Source organism: Ceratotherium simum, chromosome 6 (assembly GCF_057802395.1).
Source record: "Ceratotherium simum simum isolate JZ-2026a chromosome 6, ASM5780239v1, whole genome shotgun sequence".
NCBI lineage: Eukaryota > Metazoa > Chordata > Mammalia > Perissodactyla > Rhinocerotidae > Ceratotherium > Ceratotherium simum.
In genome coordinates, this window is record NC_141905.1 from 74,507,858 (window position 1) to 74,530,099 (window position 22,242).

Here is a 22,242-nt window from a genome sequence, read left to right on the forward strand (position 1 = left end):
GTAAGTCATAAATACCTTTGCAAATAAAAATTATAGTCTGCATTTCTCCAACTTTAATAAGTGAGGGTTTGGAGTTAGAGAATATGAAACAAAATCTGATGAAATATATATACTTGTTCAAACATGATAGTACCATACATCTGCTATACTTCTCCACTTTCTTAGATTTAATGCCTCTAAAATGTAAGTTTCTTTTCTTTACTTAAAAACAAAACAAAAACAGAAACACTTTTTGTCTAATTATGAGAACTCATCGACCATTGGGCTGCAAGTCAACAGCAGCTGGGTGGTGAATTGGCCCCTTGCCCAGACCTCAGAGTAAGACTAATTTGAAAACCCTTCACAGAATGCAGCCCAGAGCTGCTCAGAAGATCCTGCTCTAATCAACCATTGATCATAAGAGATTTCCTTTATTGACCTGAAAGCAAGTTTTTTCATCTTCCTGCCAGCTAAGGCATTTACTGAAAGTAGGTAGATAACATCCAAAGTGAATATGCTTAATAAAGAGGGCAGAGTCTTCCATCTTTCCCCATAAATGACATTCTGATCCTCTCTCCAGTGGGCCTCCTGTAATGACATGTGCTAATAAGAATTTCTATCTCCATCCATCTCTTAACCCATTTCGTTGCCACACTATGAGAAACCTATAGTTAGCAAGATGTTCCTTTTACAAATACACTTGGCAAATCACTGAGGAAACTGTAGTGAGGGGTTGTGGAACCAATGTTCAGAATTCTTTGGGTCTGAAGATACCTTGGAGGGCAATATTTATCCTCTTGGAGAATAACATCAGAAAGTTCCAGATCACTCTGAAGTCTGCTCCTTCTATGATTTACCTGCCTGTGGAGTTGGAAAGGTTCCTGCTAGTGCTGACTCTTGGTGACACTTCTCGATTTACAGTAGCTCAGAGGGCGCTTTGAATTGCTCTCAAAGGCAAAGTGGGGCAAAATGATACTTTTTTCACTCAGAAAGGTCGGCGTTTATGGGACATGCTCAGTCAGATTCTCAAAATTGCTTCAGAGAATGAAGGTTTCTTTTATACTACCCTCTGTTACATTAAAGGAGGTCATTTAAACAAACTATTTCCCAAAAGTTCCTGTTTTGAATTACTGGAGAGAATGTGTACTATCTAGGGTCCTGGACCACTTAGCAAACGTCAGAGGAATGGTTTGAAGTCTGTTTTGCGAAATACACTGTCCAGCTATACTGCCTTTTCTTTCAGCAGAGGAGATTTCTCAAGGGTCAATTTGGCTACAGACACATCTGTTTTTGTTAAAATGCCTTTGGCCATTAAGTTATCTGTAATAACTTTTAGTAAGGTCTAAGCAATTTATAATAATATTAATGGAAAAATCATGATCTTTATAGCATTTTTCTCTTCCATTTTATGTAAATAGCTAGAAGTAAGAATTTGAATAATTTTATCTAGATTTTTTTTCTCCCATTTTTGCTATGATCTGAGAGTTTTATAAAGGCAAAAATGTGCTTTACCATTGGAGTTTGTTAAAATAATATTTTGACTTTGCATAGAGTTGCATATTTTCAATTTCTTTTAATGTTGAAATTTTTTAAAAAACATTGACTGCTATGAGCTTAGGGGAGCAGAAACATCATGCTGGACAATACTAAAATTCATTTTTTCAGTTGATAGCTTGTCTTTTAATATTCACTGTGGTATATCTATGCTATATGATGTTATAAGCTTTATATCTGTCCCCTATACTCTCATGTACTCTCATATTAAAGCCATGTAAGGCAATGATTCACATCACTACCCAACATTGTTTAACCTTGATTTAAAATTGTAATCTAGTTTCTTATAAATAGGTATTTGAGCTTAAAAAAAGTGATTTGTGTTTTTGTGTTGGCTCTAACTTTGCACAAATCTCAAGAGAGATTAGAACTGATGTTTCCCTTTGGGAAGTGATTCATTCAGGAACTGAGGGAAGCTTATGGAAGGACTTCCAAAGTTGATTTAAAATACTAGAAGTCTCTCCAAAGACGTTCAGGGAGAGTTGAATTGCTAACGCTTTGATGCCAAGCGAGTGTGGCAGCTGTTTCAATTTTTCATCAATATTGTACACACAGCCACAGATATTAAAACCTGTTTAGAGACAATGTTGACCGAGATACTGAGCCAGATGCTCAGAGGTGTAGCTCTCACTCTCTGGGCATTAGCATGTCCAGTCCTTAGGGAGGGGCATGAACACTTTTGGAGCACAATGGCACCATCCAGGAAAATCTCCCTTGGGTCACCTTCTTGGACAATAGATTAACTAGGGCCACATTGGTGCTATGCTGTTCCTTCCCCTGCCCTGCATTATTCACATCCTTCACTCAGTAACTTCTCTGTCACTAGGTACAAGGATTAGAGAAACATAAGGAGGTCAATCTACATTTCCAAATACCTTTAAGGTAAAATAACACTGAGACTTTTAATCAGAATTCATTTCGTTAGCAGCACACAGCATCATGATACATCATTTAATTCTCATTCAAGTAATATTTATTGACCACCTATCTTAGACTAAGCATTGGGATATAAAGGTGAATGAAAGCATAGTCCTTACTTTTAAGGTGCTTCTGGTCATGATGAGTAGGCAGAGTTATAAAGACAAAATTGTATTATAATGTAAAGAATTAGAAAACCATACTTTAAAAAAATATATATTAGGTTGTTCAGAGATTGCTAGACATAAGATCAAGTCCCAGCCTGGTCTTTGATACTGCCCAGTCTCTTTACTTCTCTAATATGAGACTTAGAGTCAGTTTCTTGACCAGTGTTATTAGCATCATAGAAACCACACCTAACAGTAAGTACAAACCATACCTAATATTACCAGTGTGGTTCTCACTCTGATAGAAGTATGTCCAGTCCTTTGTAAGTCCTTAATTAGCAAGACCAAATGCATATTTCTAGCAAGGAAGTTCTTGAACCCAGCCCGCCCCCTGACTTCACAGTGTTGCTTGTGGCAGCCCACACTGCTGCTGCATGAGAGCAAATGAGAGAGAGGAGGCCAGCAGTGACAGCGGGTCCTTGCTGCTGGCCTGCTGTAGAAAGGCAGCTGCAGTCATAAATTCGTAGAGCCAGAAGTGACCTTAGCAGCCACCTACTTCAACTTCCTTCCAAGAGAAATCTCTCAGGGGACATTCTGAATTTCCAATCAAGAAAAGCTTGGAAGCCACAAATTCAGCTGGCTTACAGTTGTCATGGAATTTTTGAGCTATTTGTCACAAACAGAAACAGGATCCACAGGTTATAACTAGCTGCTAACTAGTCTTATACGCTCTGTGGACAACCTCAGTCTTGGCTTTCTCCTGCCTCTCTGGGTGTTTCTGTCTTCTCATGGATTCCCCTCCTCTATTACCAGTCCTCTTTGTCTTTTCTCCTTACTCTATTCTTTCTACCAGGGTGGCCTCATCCACTCCAGTGGCAGAGACTACCGGTTTTCCACCCAAGATTTGCACTCGGCTCTCCTAGTGGAGACTTGTTTCCTGGAAGTAGTACTTGCTAATGGCATTGGAATAGTGTTGTATGAGCTTTTCTGGCCCAAGGTGGTTTAGAAGGGGGTGTATCTTTTCTACCCTTTCATATCCCACCTGCCACCTAGATGTCAATGCTCAAGGCAACCACGGAAACCCTGGATTAAAGAAGACAGAAGCATTATCAGTCTAGGTCCCTGAGTAACTACATAGAACAGATGCTGCTATCCCTCCCTCTCCCCCTACACACATCCCGACACCAATCAGGATTACCTGCCTTGGACTTTATTTAGTGAGAAATAAACTTCTATTTTGTTAAGCCACTGAGATTTCAGGATTTAACCATTGCAACAGCTAGCATTACCCACCTATACAACTGCAAAGTCTTCATAGTCCCTCCATGCAAATAACCCCAACTGTACATCTCTGGGCCAGGCTTTATTCCTGAGCTTCACACCTGCATATCCACCTAGACATCTCTGCTAAGATGGCCCACAGGTCACCAAACTCAGTCTGTCTAGAACAGAACAAGTGATCCACCACATTCCCACACACCCTGGTTGTTCCTGTTCCTCCTTCATATTCTAGTGAATAGCATTTGTATGCACTCAGCCACACGTGCCAGGAAGCTGGGAGTCATTCTAGACTCCTCCCTATTTTTCATCTCCCATATTAATCTCTCCTAAATTTCTGTCCTGTTCCTCCCTTTTCTCTCTCCTTGTTGCTGCTTTCTTGTCTGATTTTAATAATAGTAGCCTCACTCCCCACTCCAGTCTGTCCTCCATGCTACCACTAGAGATGTCTCTTTGAAATAAAAATCTGATTCTGCCTCTCCACTCCTTAAAATCATTCCATGGCTCTTTCTGCACATTAAAAGTCTCTTTCTTGCATTAAAAGTTGATTTCCTAGTTTGGCACCTAAGGCTGTTTTATGGACCCCCTTCTGCCTACCTCTCTTCTCTCTCACCATTCTCCCATTTACACCCATGTTCCAACCATAGCAAATGTCCTGAAGTTTCCCCCAAACCCTTTCTCTCCACGCTGTTGAATTTGTAGTTCCCTCTACCCAGAACACACCACACCCCTCATGCCTGTGTTCCTCATCTGACTAATACCTTCCAGTCTTTCAAACCTCAGGTCAGAGATTATCTCCAATGGGAATCTTTGACCTCCACACCCATCTTGGAGATGTCACCTCTATATTTCTTTCCCTCGTACGTTATACCTACTTCATAGGATTTGTCTCTGTGCAGTTGTTAGCAAATGTAGGAGCTCTTGCCATGTTGCCTTAGTCTGATGCTATTTGGTAATGACTCTTTGAGAACAACCAGCTTTAACCATGCTGCCTGCAATATGCCCTCAATACATGTTTATCGATATAATCTGTATTGTCATCCACTCCTATGTGCATAAATGGTTAAAATAATGCCTATAAAATGTTGAGGGCAATGCCTGACATATAATAAGCATTTAATCAATGTTAACAGAATAGTTTATTATTATTATTATTGTTGTTGTTGTTGTTGTTTTTATTACCATCAGCATTCATTAATACCTTTGACCATAACTGATTTCACACTCCTACCAATTTTTGTTTTTCTTTTTCTTTTGATTCAAAATCATGTGTTAGTCATTTGTATCAGAGCAGAAGTTTCGGTCTACTGGCTGGAAAGTGAGCAGAGTGCAAGTCAAGGTGTCTGGAGTCCTGGGTTCAGACCCCACCACTATCACCAGCTGTGTGACCTTGAACTAGTCATTTAATCACTCTGTGCCTCATTTTGGCCATCTGTGAAGCAAGGATGAAAATAGCTTCCCGACCCACTTCAACAGAATAGTCTTGAGGAACAACCTACATAATGAATGTAAAAGCATTTTTTAACTCTAAAAAATGGATAAAAGTTAATTATTATTACTATTTCCAATAATACAATCGATATTAATATAATCAGTGCTTTCTCTGTTGAATAATGTCATTTTTCTATTTTGCTATTATCACTTTCAATTATTTTCACATTTCCCAATGAGTGGGCAACACATAAGTCATCTATACTTTCAATAGCAAGTTCTCAATTTTGTTATCCAAGGCATCAAAGTAATTCTGGCTTGAGGACTGAACACAGTATCACCTCACTGACAGTGTTGCTCTAAATTGATGCTGTTTGTGAGTCTTCGAGTCTATCTGTCTATCAAATTTTGGCCCTTATTTGGCATTCCACATGGTAGGCATACTGGATTTTAAATGAATGATTGAATGCTACTAAAGGGGAGAGGCAAAATCTTGAGTGCCCAATGTTTTGTCTGCTGCTTTGCTGTTTGACTTCAAACTTCTCACTCATCCATGTTGATGTTGATGATGATGATGTTGGTGGTGATGATGATGATGGTGATGATGATTTACATTTTTGAGCTCTTATGTGCCAGGCACTTTTCTAAGCCCTTTACATTTAATCCTCACAATAACTTGGTCAATAGAATACATGAGCTTGATCCATGTGATGTAAGCTCCATGAAGTACAGAATCTTCTATGTCTTGTCTGTCTTCTTCACTGCTAAATCCTCAGGGACCACAGCAGTGCCTGACGTGTAGTATGCACTCAAGAAATAATAGTTGAATAAAGTGATTTGTTCTTCAAACAAATTTTTGATCCGTAGAACTTTGGAATTTTCTGGACATTTATAATTTGATTGTGATTTATTATTAGTAATAATAAATTATTGTTTTATTATTGAAATTATTAACTAAATTTGTATAATACTTTATTTTTTATAAAATAGTTTCACATACAATTTCATTTTATTTAAAGCCACCAATAACATTTTGCTACTAGAAATGCTAGAATACAATGTCTCTACCTAACTGAAAATAAAATATTGAGATTATTACAAAACTGCCAGAGTTCAATTTCTTCAATGAACAGTAAGTATTTTAATTAAATTAAGAATGATTAAGGCTTAAAATAAGGGATTATTACATATCAGATTTTTTTTAATTGAAGGAAGAAAATACCAGAAAATGTTTCCCCAGTTGGCTTAGAAAGAGGGAATTCTCAATTGGAAATTTACTTAACAGCATGGAAAGGTAGCTACAAGGATGATTCTTGTAATGTTAGTGGCTCTAAAGAAAAAAAATCACAAAATATTTTAAATGAATCAATGAAATTTCCTAGTATGTAATTAAAATCAGAACTGATAAGATCTGAAAGAAGCTTTACTTGTTAAGAACCATGAGGATTTACATTAAACAGTGACTTGAGACAGTAATGGCCATGATTTACGTAGCACATTCTAACCAATGAGAGAATAGTTCATATAAAATTTAGGGAGTGCTTGGCAATGTTATAAAAGTGGCGTCTGTGGTGCTAGAGTAGGATTACATTTTATAGAACTTGTACAGTGTGTCTTTAAATGAGATTTTAAAATATTATGATGTGTTAAAGGCCAAACAAAATTTTATAACCAGAATACAATTACCATTTGTATTTATATATTAACATGTGTAGTTGTCATTAGTTTTTAGTAGGTGAAGGGAGACATTTCTCTAAACTCTCAGACAAATATGACTAGTCCATTTGTCATTCCAGTGTCTTCGGTGCTTAAAGTATTTCAGTTTTTGTTCAACAATGTAACCTTTGGAGTTTTGCCTAATAATGACTTCAGTTGTGCTGGCCTTCCAACAGATAAATTAAAATGGAAATGCATATTTTCTAATTATGCATCCAGCCTTAGTTGCATATTAGCTAGGGTGGCCACATTGAATGTTAAATTAAGTCTGCACAATAGCTAGAGTCTATGTCACATCAAAGTTTCCCAAAGTCACTTTCTTAATCATGTGAAGGATAGCCAAGACTCTGATAAGTAGTATGTAGCTATATACAATCAGAGGGAAAACATTTAAACATCCCAGCATGGTATTTCCATTTAAATCTGATTACAGTGAAATAAAACTGTAGCCATTAAAGGTTTAGAAGAACTACAAATACAAGCTGTAAAAGAAGACAGATAGTAAATGAGGTAGTAAAACATTTCAGCAGGGCAAACAGTTTACAGCTCTCATTCAAGTCTTCCCGAAGCAGACTGTGCAATTCACTACAGACCCTGCACCATTCCCAGAGCTCCACTTAAACCTGCAATTAACCTTTCACGCCTAATGAAGCTGTTTTCCTGGAAAATTAAAATATATAGTGATGCCTGCTTTTACACAGACTTAGGAGGAGAGCATTCCAAAATGAATGACTTTTCTGAGGCTTTGTTCAAATGTAAAATGGAAGTGCTATGTTTGTATACAAAGTGAGAATGTTCTTTCCAGGGCAATTTCATTTGATGTGCAGTGTTTTATTACTGTACTTATTAATTGTTCGGCATAATTGTAAAAAAACACACATCAGTAATTTTATGATTAGCTTGTTATTGCTGGAGCCTACTAATACCATTTCACTTCCATTAGGAAAAACTAGAGTTTACTCAGGATAACTAAATTCCTGATGTTTCTCCTTGGTGGTTTTCATTGCAAATTTAGTGATTTAAAAAGATATATTTACCATTTAAATATTTCCCTGTTAGTCATTTACACTGCTTTCTCTTTAGGGCATGTCTGCACGTGTTTATTGAGAAACAAAGTTCTTAAATTTTAGGAAGAAAATATTGTTTTATTCTGAGCTTCTGGGCAAAGATCTGATTTTGGAGCATCTTCGACTTATTTACTAAGTATCTGTGGTAGCTCTTGGCATCCAAACCAATGACTGCTAAATTGTGCCCATGTTCTGAAGGAAATCTGCATGGTCCCAAAGGAGCCTCTTCCTTCACAGCTCGCCCTGCCCTGGGTGAGGCAGAGCAGCCACTGGTAATGTTCCACATTAGCAAGCGCCTGTTTGAAACACAAGAGGCCATGGGAAATGGAGTAGGAAACAGAAGATGATACTTTCTTTCTTATGAAGTTTATAATTCGTATTTAAATAATCTAAATGTCATAATGTCTGGTATTTAAGAACTAAAAGTGCAAAAAGGTAAAGCTCATAATAAATATTTAAACCCCAGCATTTTTATTGAATCTACCGGCATATTTTAATGTAAATTCTGCTAGCCTGCAGCGTCTGTGCATCATCTTGACATGGTAAATGAAATTCCTTTAGACCACCAGTCTGAAATAATGAATTGTTCCCCTAGTTAATTGTATTGCTTTGATAACAAGGAACTATGCTAGGCCTAGAGAACACAATAAGTGGATTTCATCAGATGATTTGTGTGACGTTTTGAAAAATGATCTTCTGGAGTGACCTGATTTTAATGGAACTCTAACGGCATGCAGCGTGCACCACTGCGCAGCACCCTACTGGGAAGACGCACTGTCTCCTATGGCACGGGGAGGGTGGGGTCATCACCAGAAAACCTCTCACCAGGAAAAAGTTCCTAGGAAAACCTAAACCAGGAGAAAGTGTTTCCTTCAAAGGGCAATACAGAAAACTTATTTCTAAGTTGCTTTTATTTTATTGATGATATTTTTTTTTAAATCCAGGAAATATCTCAAGCTACCTTTATCTCTTCATTGCCAGTGTGAAAATAAACCAAGACCAACCAAATAAGAAGCAAAGGCTATTTATTCAGAACTTGCTCTAGCAAGGGAGTCATCCACCATTGCTTGCTTGTGTTTTGGCAGAGACTAAAAGACAGGCAAATGTGTGGGAACAGTTTATAATGGAAAAAAGAGAAGACTCCACGTGCACCCTGATTAGAAGCTGTTGGCCTGGGGAAGTTGGAGGCAGGTTAACTGGAAGTGGGGCATCCTGTGTGGTTGGTTAAGGGTGCCTATTTGCCTTTCTCTGGTTGGTCCTAAGTTGGAAGCAGGGAGAAAAATTAGGGAATCTGTCAGTTACTAATCAAGTCCTGGCTGTTTGGGGCCCATTGTTACAGGAGTAATTGTTTGACTTCTTGGATTGTTACTGGAGATAGCAGTCGGACTTCCCACCTAGCAGGCTCACTTCTGCAGGCTGGTTATTAAAGATAAGGGGTTGATTTCCTGGGCAGGTTGCTACAGCTTGTGAGCTAGAGTTCTGTTTTTATGTATGGTCTGGGCATTGTCTACTTGTATATTCAGTCTCTCCTCAGCATGTAAATGTTACATTTGAGGTGAGGAGTAATATTGTCTTTTTAAAAGAGCTACTGACTTGACTTTTATTTTTATCAATTAAGAAACTTAGATTCCCTACAATAAAGTACGCTGAAGGGCAATGATAGAAATTATTTTAATTTTTCTCTCTCTCTTTTTTAACGAGTCATCCACATACTATACAATTCAGGAAGATAGGGACCTTGTCTCTCTTGCTTACTCGTGTCGAGGGCCTCATGTAGGTTGAATGAGGACCTAGCAATTTCTGGGATGATGTTGTTGCTTTGTAAAGTTCTCCATATATTAAAATATGAAGAAATACGAACATAGTAATAAAAACTTACACTCAGCAATTTGACACTTAAGATACATACACATGGTTATTATGATTATTGTGCTGTTCATAATTAAATTTACGGGATTTATACATAATTAATTACAGAATAACTCATGGTGTGCCACAAGCTGTGGCCCAGTAAAGAACCCAAGCTTAAATCTGAAGGAAAACATCATTTGGCCCATCAAGAAGATAAGACCTGGGCAGATAGCCCTCTGAGCATCCTCTGTGAGTATACATGGTGGTGGACACTCAAATATCACTGCCTAGGGGAATGCAAGCTTTCCTACATACCTATTGCCATTTATGCAGAATCTGAAAATGCAGTTGATTGTTCCATTTTCATTGGAAGGAACAAAAAGCTATCAAATTAAAAACAAGCATGATTTGCAATTTTATTTGTGAATTAAGGACTGAAATATGGTTTATGATCTATAATTTTTAACTGAATGTGTTACCAATCTTATGAATCATGAGTAAACCCAGGATATGCTGTGGGAGATGCTACCTTAATTAGGCTTTGGACTTCATAAACCCAAAAATACAAAGATACAGTGATAGTTTCAGATTAGCATAGAATTTCCTGTTTTGGCAACTCAAGCTGTTTACTTCTCCCCTAGTGCTGTATCTTCTGTAAGGAAAACAACATTTGCAGCCACTTATAAGTGGAAAAGTATTGTTTTTCAGAGCTCCTTTGGACTAGGTCATGCAGTAGTTTAATGAATAACGTGATTTCATATTTGGATGCTGTGATCATTGAAATTAGCGTTAAGTGGTCTCTGTCCACATTAAAGGAGACATATATTATTGGTTATATTTGGCTGTCTCTGGGTAGGATGGTGCCAGGAATGAAATAATAAAAGATTGTAAATTATGACAGAAGGATGCCGGGAGATCTGTAGGAACTTAAAGTCTGCCTGAACTGAACTTTTGTTAGCACAACCATGGTCTGTGATTTTTTTTTAAATAATGTGCTTCAGTTCCATCCCTTAAAGAAATAACAAAATAATTATTTCCTACAGCAGAATAAGTGGTTAAAACACCTATGCCTGACACTTTAGAAATTCATATGTGCTCCTCAAAGGTCAAGGAAGCAACTTTTATTTAAACTTTGAACCTTTGAACTTGCATTATCTCTAGGAAATTCAGGATAATTATTTAATATCCTGAAAGAGTAGGTTATTTAACAGCAATCCCTAAAAGGTAAATATGTAAGATTATCAGCCTACCCAGTGATTACTGTGATTTTTTAATCCCTTCGCTCTCTAACATCATTAATTTCTCCTTCTTCATAAATACCTTCTCTTCTATTTTAAGATGTGCTTGATGTACTTGTACTCCTTTTTCCTGTAAAAAATATATGTACTCAGGTGGTCTTATGTATCCACGTACATTTCGTCTGACCCTGCTGCTTCCCCTATATACCAGCTTACTTATCTCTTTCCATTGCCAAACGTCTTGAACATGGGACTTAATGTCTGTTGCCTCCACTTCCTCTCACCCCATTCCCTGCTTAACTTTCAAGCTCCCATCCTCAGTTAGGTATGGTAATGACTCAAATATCATCAAAGTCTTCTTTGAGGAAATCTAATGGCTTCTGTGGCAAACCTCATCTGCTGGCACATTTGGTACTTTTTGCAGACTCCTTGAACTCTGTCCTCCCTGGACTTCCACAACATCGCACTAGGCTAGTTGACCTTCCTCTCCCAGTGTCCATTTCCTTTCATTGGCATTTCTTTATGTTCATAAATCTCTAGAGTTCTATTCTTGTGGGGTCATATTTGAGGCTTACCTAGAATAAATTGGTACATAGAAATAAAATAATTGAATGACATCTTACATAGGAAAAGGTCCAAAAGTGAGGCTTGCCTCTAAGAGCAGCACATTGAGAAGATGTCTGTGGGGGCTCAGGGATTGGTTCCGCTCAATTTGGAGTCAAGTCTCCAAGACTTTGGAAAAAGGAAAATAAACCAAAAGTCCTTGGTGACCTCTTCTTAAAGCAAGCAGTCTGTTCTCTTGGTTTAGTATGATGGTTTGGTACATTTTGTTTTATTCAAGAATTATGTGGGAGTCAACAGAAACTAAAAAGATTTATGTGCAACTATGATAAACGAAGGTATCTTGTTGAGCCATTTCTTGTACAAATTTAGGAAAGTCTTTACTATCCCTGAACATCTTACCAAATATTCTTGTCAATCAATGGACAAAACAGTGTAACAAAACAATATTATTTTAATTATCTATGATGGCTAGAGGTCTACTTTTGTATTGATATTCTGTTGATAATACTCAAGGTCCTTTTCTTATATTTAAGACATTTATCAGCTAAATTTCTGCAAGTTGTCTTTCTTCCATGTCCACTTGTGCATAGTACAACTCTTTCTTACTTCTCAAAAATAGTTTAAGAGAATGAAAAGACGGGCCACAGACTGGGAGAAGATATTTGTAAAACATATATCTGCTAAAAGGAGTGGTATCTAAATTGTAAAAGAAATCTCTAAACTCAACATCAGAAGACAAACAGCTCAATTAAAAATGGGCAAAAGATCTGAACAGATACCTCACCAAAGTAGATATACATATGACAAATAAGCATATGAAAAGATGCTCAACATCATATGTTGTTAGGGAATTGAAAATTAAAACTACCATGAGAAACAGCTACACACCTATTAGAATGGCTAAAATCCAAAACACTAACAAATGCTGGTAAAGATATAGTGCACCAGGAAGTCTCATTCATTGATGATGGGAATGCAAAATGGCACAGCCACTTTGGAAGACAGTTTGGCAGTTTCTTACAAAGCTAAAACGTAGGCTTACCATGTGATCCAACAATTGTACTCCTTGGTATTTGTGAATTGAAAACTTACGTCCACACAAAAACTTGCACATGGATGTTTATGGCCGCTTTATTCAAAACTGCCCAAAATTGCAAGCAATCAAGATGTCCTTCAATAGGGGAATGGATAAACAAACTGTGGTATATCCAGATAATCGAATATTATTCAGCTAAAAAGAAATGAACCATCAAGCTAAAAAAAGATATGGTAGGCATATTGCAATAAAGGCATATTGCTAAGTGAAATAAGACAGTCTGAAAAAGCTGCATACTATATGATTCCAACTATGTGACATTCTGGAAAAGTCAAAACTATAGAGGTATTAAAAAAAAAGATCAGTGATTACTAAAGGCTCAGGGGAAGGGGAGGAATAAATTGGTAAAGCACAGGAGATTTTTAGGGCAGTGAAATTACTCTGTATGATACTGTAATGGTGAATATATGACATTTATGCTTCTGTCAAAACCCATAGAACTGTACAACACAAAGAGTGAATCCTAATGTAAACCAGGGACTTTAATTGGTAATCACGTTGGTTCAATTTTTCTGTAAACCTAAAATTGCTCTAATGTTTTTAAAAAAATCTTAATACACTGAATTTTGTTACACACACAAAAAAAAACAGTAACACTGAAAATTCCTTGTACATCCAGAGCAAACTTGTGTTCAGACGTAGAAACTAAAGTATGGGGTCACATCCACAACCGACTGCGATGTTTTGTCACACACCGAATTTGACTGTCCAAAGTCAGAGTCAATTAACTTTGTTAGATCCTTGTTCTTCTTCATTGTGAAGTTCATATGTCCAAGTGAAGAAACTTTTTAAGTGAAGGGTAAACTACTTGATAACTTCCAATAAACAGCTAAATGTTTGATACTGAATTAAAATAGTAAAAATAGAGTGCAAAGCCACCATTATCGCCATCCCAGAAATGTCTAACCAAACATTTCAACACCTTTCTTCTTTTCTTCCAGGCCTTGCAATCGCCAGTGCCCTAATAGATATTTCACAGCAGAAGCCTTCAGATAGTAAAGACAAGACTTCAGGAGTCCGAAATCGAAAACACCATCTCTCAACACGTCAAGGAACTTGTGTCTGAGAAACAGAAACTGCTCCTGGGTGTTCTGTAATGCTTCACTTTGTAAACGGCTTCCGTTAAGGCTAGTCTACAGCCTCAGTTTTTACAGAGGTAAATCTCTGTATGGTCCCAGGGCCCAAGTACAGTTCCCTCCAAATGGGTTGTGACCTCAGTGGCCAAAGAATGTTCTTGAGTTTTATAAAAGTAACAGTATTGATGGTCACAGGTGATAAAGTCAGTTTTTACGACTCTCTTAGGCTTATCATAGATGACGTTAAAATACTCTGGAAAAAGATGTATATTCTTTCTTAATGCAGATGAAAATATGACATTCGTATAAACCAAACTGTTTATATCCCAAGACTTTAAAGAAAGACATTTTATAATGCCTGAGTGATGAGAATTGTACAGTTTTTGCCTCATAAGCAAACTTAAATCACTTGTATATGAACAGGAAATGAACAAATTGCAAAGGCTTTAAATGCTATTTTATCTCACTGTAAATGTAAAAGCAAGATTTTTATTTAGTAGAATGTAGGTAATATATTTAAATATTTCACATGACCATATCATGTCCAAACTCAGTTTGAGAATGTGACTACTTTCCACCTAACTGGAATGCAGACCAAAATAGGTCCATTTGGATGGATGGTATGTGCAACTTCACAGGAGGTTTATTAGAATTCTGACTGAAGAGGACATTCTTGTCGTCCATGCCAACTGCCTAACTCATTATCAGAGCTGATAGAGCATGGAAAAGCCTGTCCAGCAATCACTTTTTCCCCTTCTTCCAGAAGCAGCTTCCAATACTACAAACCTGAGGAGAGCTGAAATAGTTATTTTACAGTGTGCAAGCTTCTGCACTAATATGGTAATTTTTTAATTGCCTAGGAATCATTGGATCAGACCTAAATGATCCATCTGCATTTTTATAAGAACAGAACATCTTCTTTTGGCCTTCCTCTGCTAGCTGCTAGATTCTATCTACCTTTTACAAGTGTTATGAAAAGCATTTTAGCGGTGACACCTCTCAAGTTATAATATGACCCGGGCTCCTTCCTGCCAACTATTTCACTTAGAATACAAGCAGAGAAGAGTATTTGCTGGCAACCATCTACACTATTCTTATTTCTAACATGAACATATTGGTGTCATGAGAGAAAGTCTCCAGTTTAAATAATAGAATAAGTTCATTGTTGCACACATTCAGCATATCCTTAGTGACTCAAAAATCTGAATTATGGCAGAAAGGAAAAATGATACAAAACAGCTTTCACATCGGAACATAGAATTACTGGTGTCCTAATTTTGACAACAATTCACTAGAACTCAGTAGCATTAACAGATCTTGTTTGGAATTGCAGTTTCTTAACTTCAGGGTGATACAGGATGTATGTAGAGAGCAGTGACAAAGATATCTAAAGCTGCTTTATACAATATAGTTTTGTTCAATATAAAAGGCATTTAAATATAATTGATGTTTAGTACTATATATGTACTTTTCATGTTCTTTGGATTTCTAGAAGGTAATGACACTTCACTGTTTACAGCTAATGCATAGTTACTTGCATGCTATGGTTGTGCAGTAGTGGAATACAACCCTATTGTGATATTAAATGTTTATTTCAAAATACCATTTATACATAGTCAGCTTAATTTGATGAGGATTGAATGTAATATATAACAGGAATGATCATACAATATGTAGTTGCATCATATATAAGATTGGTAGGTTGCATCTAACCATGACTATGACATTGTTTTGATAATTAGGCATTTATCAATTATAGTATATATTCCTTAAGTTGGCATGGTAATTTTGCTATTTTCCATGCATTAAAAATAAGACTAAATCTTACAGTAAATTTATCTGTAGCCTTTGGGGTTTGGGGATGGGGAGTGGAGCTAGTTTTTACCTGAAAGATATTTTATCTCTCAAAAAAAAGTGAGCCAAGTTTGTAAATGTCTCCCAAAATCAATCAAGAAATTTTATTAGCTTCTTTTTGGACCCTATAAATGTTGATTTTTCTCCTGGAAAAATAGACTGACAAAACTGGTGATTACAAAATGTAATCATTTAAAAATAAAATAATTGCCCAGTTTTTTTAATTCTCTAACAATTGTCATGAGACAGCTTATATAACAAAAACACAGAAACATATAGAGTTGTATGTAAAATCTATTTCAGCTATATTTTTAGAGAGGCTGAGCAACAGTATTACTGTGAAAGAATTGGCAAGCTTCATCCACCTCAAATCCCATCAAGTTCTTAAAACTTGAAATTTTGAATTTTAGAGAATTATTGGACATAATGCAATGTTAAGTTAAAGTCGTACTATACCTTTCTTGGCCAAATATTGCTAATTCTGTGACTAATTATGCAATATCTTCTCGACTTATCAAAGCTTTTTACTGGCAATAAAATTCTTCACTCTCAGGTGAAGTGGATTGAAAAGACTTTAGGGATAATCACTTTGAATCTGTGTCATGTTCTTTTTTCCCCCACATCCCAAACACTTTAAATTTAGATACTTCCTTTTTTTTTTTTTTAATCAAACCACAGGTATATGCAGATACTCTTCAAGAAGTTAGAAATTAAATGACTGATTCTCTTGAAAACTTATCTTAATGGAATTCTGTACATTTCAGTTTAGAATGACTTAGGAAAATTCTTTAGATTTAGGATTTCTTATTCTTCCAAGTATGCAAAGTTTTGGTTAAATAGAATGGAGTTTTTTAAATTAAGCTTGAGGACACTATTTGGACAACTAGAGAATTCTTGTTGAAAGAGATGCACGTACTTACAGATCAATTTAATAAATTTTAAGAAGATTGGGATTTTCATAATTGCTTTTAAATGAAAATTTATTTTACTGATACACATAGAAGGAAAATGTATGCCGTATACTACTGTGTTATGTTCAATAGGAAAACTTCAAATAGGACATATTTCAATGTGTAATTGATATTTGCTATACTTCCCAATATCTCACTTTCTTTGAGGTCCAGTAAGAGAAGTGACAGAAGTGACTGTATGGCTGTTGTCCTGCTACAGGGTTATTTACAATGCAGACTGATGGACAGGCCTGAGAACAGACGTTGGAACCCGCTTTGAGCTGTGTGGTGCTGGGCACGTTTTAACCTTTTGAAGGCTCAGACTCTCATCTGTGAGGGGAGGTAATGGTGCCCACCTTGTGGTGAGCCTAGAAGATAATAAACAAAGCTCCCATAGCAGGCCCTCAAGTCAGTATAGCTGGTATTAGTAATCATGGGGCCACCAGGCCATTTTTTTTTCTACCAACCATTTCATGAATCCATCTATTAATTTTTCATCCATCTTTCACCATAGATAAAAGCATGGTAGGTTTATGCAAATGAAGATTTCATGAAAATCTTGAGTAAGTTCCTATATTTCTAGAATGTAGAGATTTCTAAAAAACTACTTTGATATTTGAGTCAATAGAGGCTTTAACTCTTTCAAAATATGTTGGTTTTGGTAGAGTACTTTTAAAATACTGCTTGATGACATTTAGACAGGAACATCAGTTGCCACTTTCATGTTCAAATCAGGCAAGAAGGGATCAGTCCTTACATTTGGTTGTTATACATGGTACGTATTTTTTTCACTGAACATAAAACTATGATTTGAAAAGGGTTGTGTATAAAAGGTTTTAAAAAATTAAAACTGATCAAATGAGCTAATTCTACCCACATACACGTAAAAAAAAATCAACTTCCAAAGCCCATTTGCCATTTTCCTAGGATGAGTTCGGAACTTACTTGATCATAAGAACTACCCTAGTTAGTGCAGATTCCTACCTTTGCCTCTAGAGATTAACATTCAGAAGGACTGGATTGGACCCTGGAGATTAATATGCTTAATAAACATGTCAGTGATTCGTACAATTAGGCAAATTAGGGAAACACTGCACTGGACCAAAGAGCTGCCTTTATCTACAGTTACAAGAATTTCTTTAAATAACGAAGTTCTCACCCTAATTCAAATGCTTTAAATAATTTTCCAAGGAGTACAAGCCATCTGGTTGGTGTTACAGCAGTGTTTTCATTATAGTGTACATTTAACATTTTAGTTTTATCAAATTTTTTAAATTAAGAATTAAACCGTATCAGTATGTATGTGTACAGGTGTGCATGCCACTGTGAAAACAGATTGTGTAAAAGTTCAAACCTGCTTTAAAAAGCCAACATTTTATGATATAGTGTGCTATTAATCAGTTTAACTGCTGAAATAAAAACATTGGATCTTCCAACCCCCACTGCCAAATTCAGTTTTGTTATTTTTTTTTATCCTTCCAAGGTCGTACTTTGAAAAAGTACTCAACACCTGAAAAAGCCCTTCTGCCATCTAAGACTTGGTTATAAAATTTGTGTCATTGAATTCCACATTCAAAATATATTTTTTTCTTTCCCTCTTCTCCCGATATTCTTTGGCTTCTTCTGCACGTTCTCTTTGAATGGAGTGCTGAACACTTAGAATGTTCCTGAGAATGGAAGCAAAACACACAAGAGCCTGAGTGGCCAGGATTCCAGCTATAACTGAGGGGTTCTGCCCCTGACCATGTGTTTTGCGTTACATAAATTGTCCTTACTTACAATAAAGTCCTCTTTCTGAGACTGGTACAGCCATGGCATAGCTAAGGTGTTTTCGAGAAAAGTTTCCTTGTTCTTTGGCAAGCTTTGGATTTAGTCCCCAAGTTGTCCCTTGCCTCTCAGCCATATGTCAGTGTCACTGCTCTGCTGGGCCTTAGTCCACAGTTACTGAGAAAGAGCAGCCAAGGAGGATCCAAACGACTCTTTTCTCTCCAGCCCCCACAGAAGGACCAAGCATCTGTGACCCCTCTTGGGCTTAGGGCCCCAGGGCCTCAGGCAAGCCCTCTGCTTCCCAACCCAAGGCCTAAACGTGAGGTTGGCCCTGCCTCTGCTCTAGGGGATGGAATGGTGGTCTTCTCCTCCTAGGCAGCCCTCCATCATATCTCCCAGAGGTCAGACCAGGGAAGAGGCGGATCAAGAGGCCCACTTAACCCTCAGAAACATGCCAGCCTGGCTGGCATTTCTCGGAAGCTTTAGAAAAGAGAGAGACGCTTTGGGAAGGGCCTGGATAAAGATGTGCCTGAAGTGGGTAGAGCTCAGAGTTGAAGCCTGGAGCCCCTTTCTCTTACAACAAAAAGAAGCGGCTAATCCGAACATCTGAGCCTTGCATGCACTTCTTTTCAGCTTTTTGATGGTGGAACAGTGGCTATCAGGAGATTTGAAGGTTTTAGCTCAAAACTGATTTTTCTCTGCCCTGAGGAAGTTTCTTCACAGAAGTCACCAGTGAGTGTCCAAGTGAGGCGCAGGCATTCTTTCAGCTGTAACCTACAGCACTTTGTGACAAACACACAACTGCTTCTCCAACTTCTAATGGGCTTCCCTACTTGCTTAGCGTTATGGTACCTGGCATAGGCCATAGAAGCCAAGATTTTGTTGAGCTTTACTTTCTCCAGCCCTACTAATGAAAACAGTAAGTATTATTATTTTGCTTTCCAACTATGAGACTACATTATAATTTTTGATGAGCTTTTGTAAACTGCACCTTCCCCCCCCCCCATTCTGACCTGTCTGCCTCCCAGAGCTCCCACTCTTTGTTGAGGAAATTATTCTGTCCTGTTCAAGGATTGGTTGTGAAGCAGTCCTAATTGAACAAGAAACCAAACCCCCAAAGACCACTAAAGAAATGCTGTATTCTAATTGCTATCAAAAGGTTTGACCAATTTTATTTTTCGCAGAAATGAAATTTTCACTCAGGCAAGATAGCATAAGCTTCTTTAAACAGGCTGTGTGCATAGTCAGGTAGGAAATCCAGCTCTAGAAAATTTGCCTAGGAAAATTAGCATTAGCAAATTCTTGTAACAATTCTTTGTGCTTCTGTGGTCCCTATTGCCAAAAGATATCTTAAATTTTGTGCTTTCCAGTGATGTATAGGTTTATCTTAGAATAGATCCTGTGTGGGGACACAGTTGATTTTTAATATGAACTCAAATGCCAACTCTTTTTAATGCCTTGGGCCAGTTGTCTAAAACTATTTCTAAGTAAACTGGGATAAAAATGCTCACCTACTTCCCCTAGGTGTTGTGATGGGTTCCTTCCCATTGTTGAAATGGGAAGTAGATCAGAGTTAAATGTTTTCTCCTTTTACTATGAAAAGATTAAAGGTTAAATGCAGTGTATCACAAGCAATAATTTTCCCTTCAATTTTTTTTAGTAACACTAAAGTGCATATATGTGCCAAAGTTCCCAAATAATTAAATTGCAATAAAAACCACTGATATATGTTACCTGGTGATCCAGAGTTGTGCTTTTCAGGATTTTTACAATGTCTATTACATATTTCAAATATGCCTCAACTTTAAATGGTAATTTTACAGCAAATGCTAACATATTGTTTTAGATTTTCTTTCCCATCGTCACACATCTCTCCTGACCCTTCGTTGACTAGTCAGCTCATTTCCCCCAGCAACAGACTAGTGCTCTCATACCTCTATCAATGCTTTGAAAATAAATAAATAACATAAAATCTGTCTTGCACATCTTCGTTCCCTTGTGATGATGCACGTCGGCAGCTGTAATCTTTTCCTTTAGATCAGCTTGTTTGAAATACGATGGCACTTAAAAGGGAAGGCCGGCTGGAAGGACACCAATAAAAACACCAGCTCAGCTTAAAACAATTTGATTTCAACCCAAAATGAATTACCTTACAACACAAATAGATAATGGCAAACTGGATATTCTACTTATCAAGACTATTGCCTGCTGAAAGTCATAGCTCCACATTCATTTGAACCTGGTTGCCCTGTGAGGATAAAAGAATATGGGCTCTCCAAACATTTATGTGCAGATGAACTAGCTGGAAGAGGAAACAAACTCTGGGTATCCAATGTCCATTCCTTGCTGATTTCTGAAGTTACAGCTCTAATTTGGGCTTCCAACGGAAAAATTCAGTGTTAGCTGTTAAAGGGAACAGCCTTTCTGTATGGGAATACTACCAAATGACATTATTTTCTTTCTATGGTGGCAGAGTCTATGACGAGCTTTACAAACTAGAAGTTAATAAGGATGTATAAGAATGTCTTGTTTGCGTTTTTATACATAACATGTAATGCTCTAGAGACATGGTTTCCCTTTTCTAAACAATATCCAGAAGATGGTTATGTGGCAGACTTTTTATTAGTGATTCTTATTTTTGTAGTTTATATGAACCATTTAGGTTTTGTGCATTAGTGAACTGGGAATTATTTTGTCCTAAAGTAGAATGTCCAAAGAAAACACATACCTTCGTGGGGACTGGGAAGAAACAACAATTCTAGTGTTTCAAAATATTATAACCATGGTTATATCCTTCCATACTGCATTAATACAGTTAATGATAGCCTTCTTTTTTTTGGTGCAAATTACTTTGTGTAGATATTCTTGATGTAGTCTTGATAATTGCCTTTATTATGTAGTCTCTAAGGGATTATTTACAATATTTGTAAAGATTATGGCAGTGTCAAGTTTATCATATTGGTGGAATGTAAGACAAAGAATAATGATTAATAACTTCTACAAAGTTTGAAGCCTACTATGACTATTGGTATAAAATTTTATTCCTCTTGTAAAATAAGTTGCTTGTGTCACTAAAAATTAAATGCAGATTTCCTAAATTGGGTCTTAGCAACGTTAATATCAATCTGAAATGGCAGCATTTTTTGGTTTTTTTGTGCTTTATGTTACATGAACCAGTCTATAAACTATATAGTGAACCAAAAATCACCAAGGAAATAAAGGTAGCTGAATCAATTCTGTCAACTTTTTCAAAGTCTGTTGAGGATGCGTGATCTAGTGGTTGAAGTGAAGACCTGGGAAAACTAGAATAAAACCAAGATTCTATTCACAGTGGAATGACTACGCCTCACCATGCTTTATTTGCTCCATGAAGAAAAATGAGAACACTGTACCCTATTTGTAGGGTGTTTGTGAAAAAATAGTCAGAGGGTTTTCAGAACCTCAGATCCAGTCCCATACCACTGTTATTATCAGAAGGCTGTCCATATGGTACTGTGTATAAACCTTTGATGATATTCTTTACATTGTCAGAACACCTATGACAATTTGATTTCCTAATGACATTCCTATGAGTTATTAGTTAATGTTTTCTAGATTTTGAGGGTGGAGGCATGCACCATATCTCACTGACCTACAGAAGCTGTCGTAACTATTGTATGGGAATATGAAGGAATGAATGACTAAGGGGCCATATCATGATTTGAATTTCCATTTTTAGCTAGATTTTGTGAAGTTTAACACTTTGGTACTTTCTGTTCCACTGTTAAATGATAAAGTTACTCATCTGTACATAAGC

General features: G+C 36.9%; 1 protein-coding gene across 2 annotated transcripts in view; it reads left to right on the top strand.

Annotated features, from left to right (window-relative positions):
* ATRNL1 (attractin like 1) overlaps window positions 1–18,764 on the top strand; it is a 773,536-nt gene extending 754,772 nt beyond the window's left edge. For both annotated transcript variants that reach the window (XM_087432664.1, XM_004428173.3), the window contains one exon: window positions 13,741–18,764. In XM_087432664.1, coding sequence (XP_087288790.1) covers window positions 13,741–13,865 — 125 coding nt within the window. In that variant the 3' untranslated portion in view covers window positions 13,866–18,764. The remainder of the gene's footprint in view (window positions 1–13,740) is intronic.
* The last annotated feature ends 3,478 nt before the right edge of the window (window positions 18,765–22,242 follow it).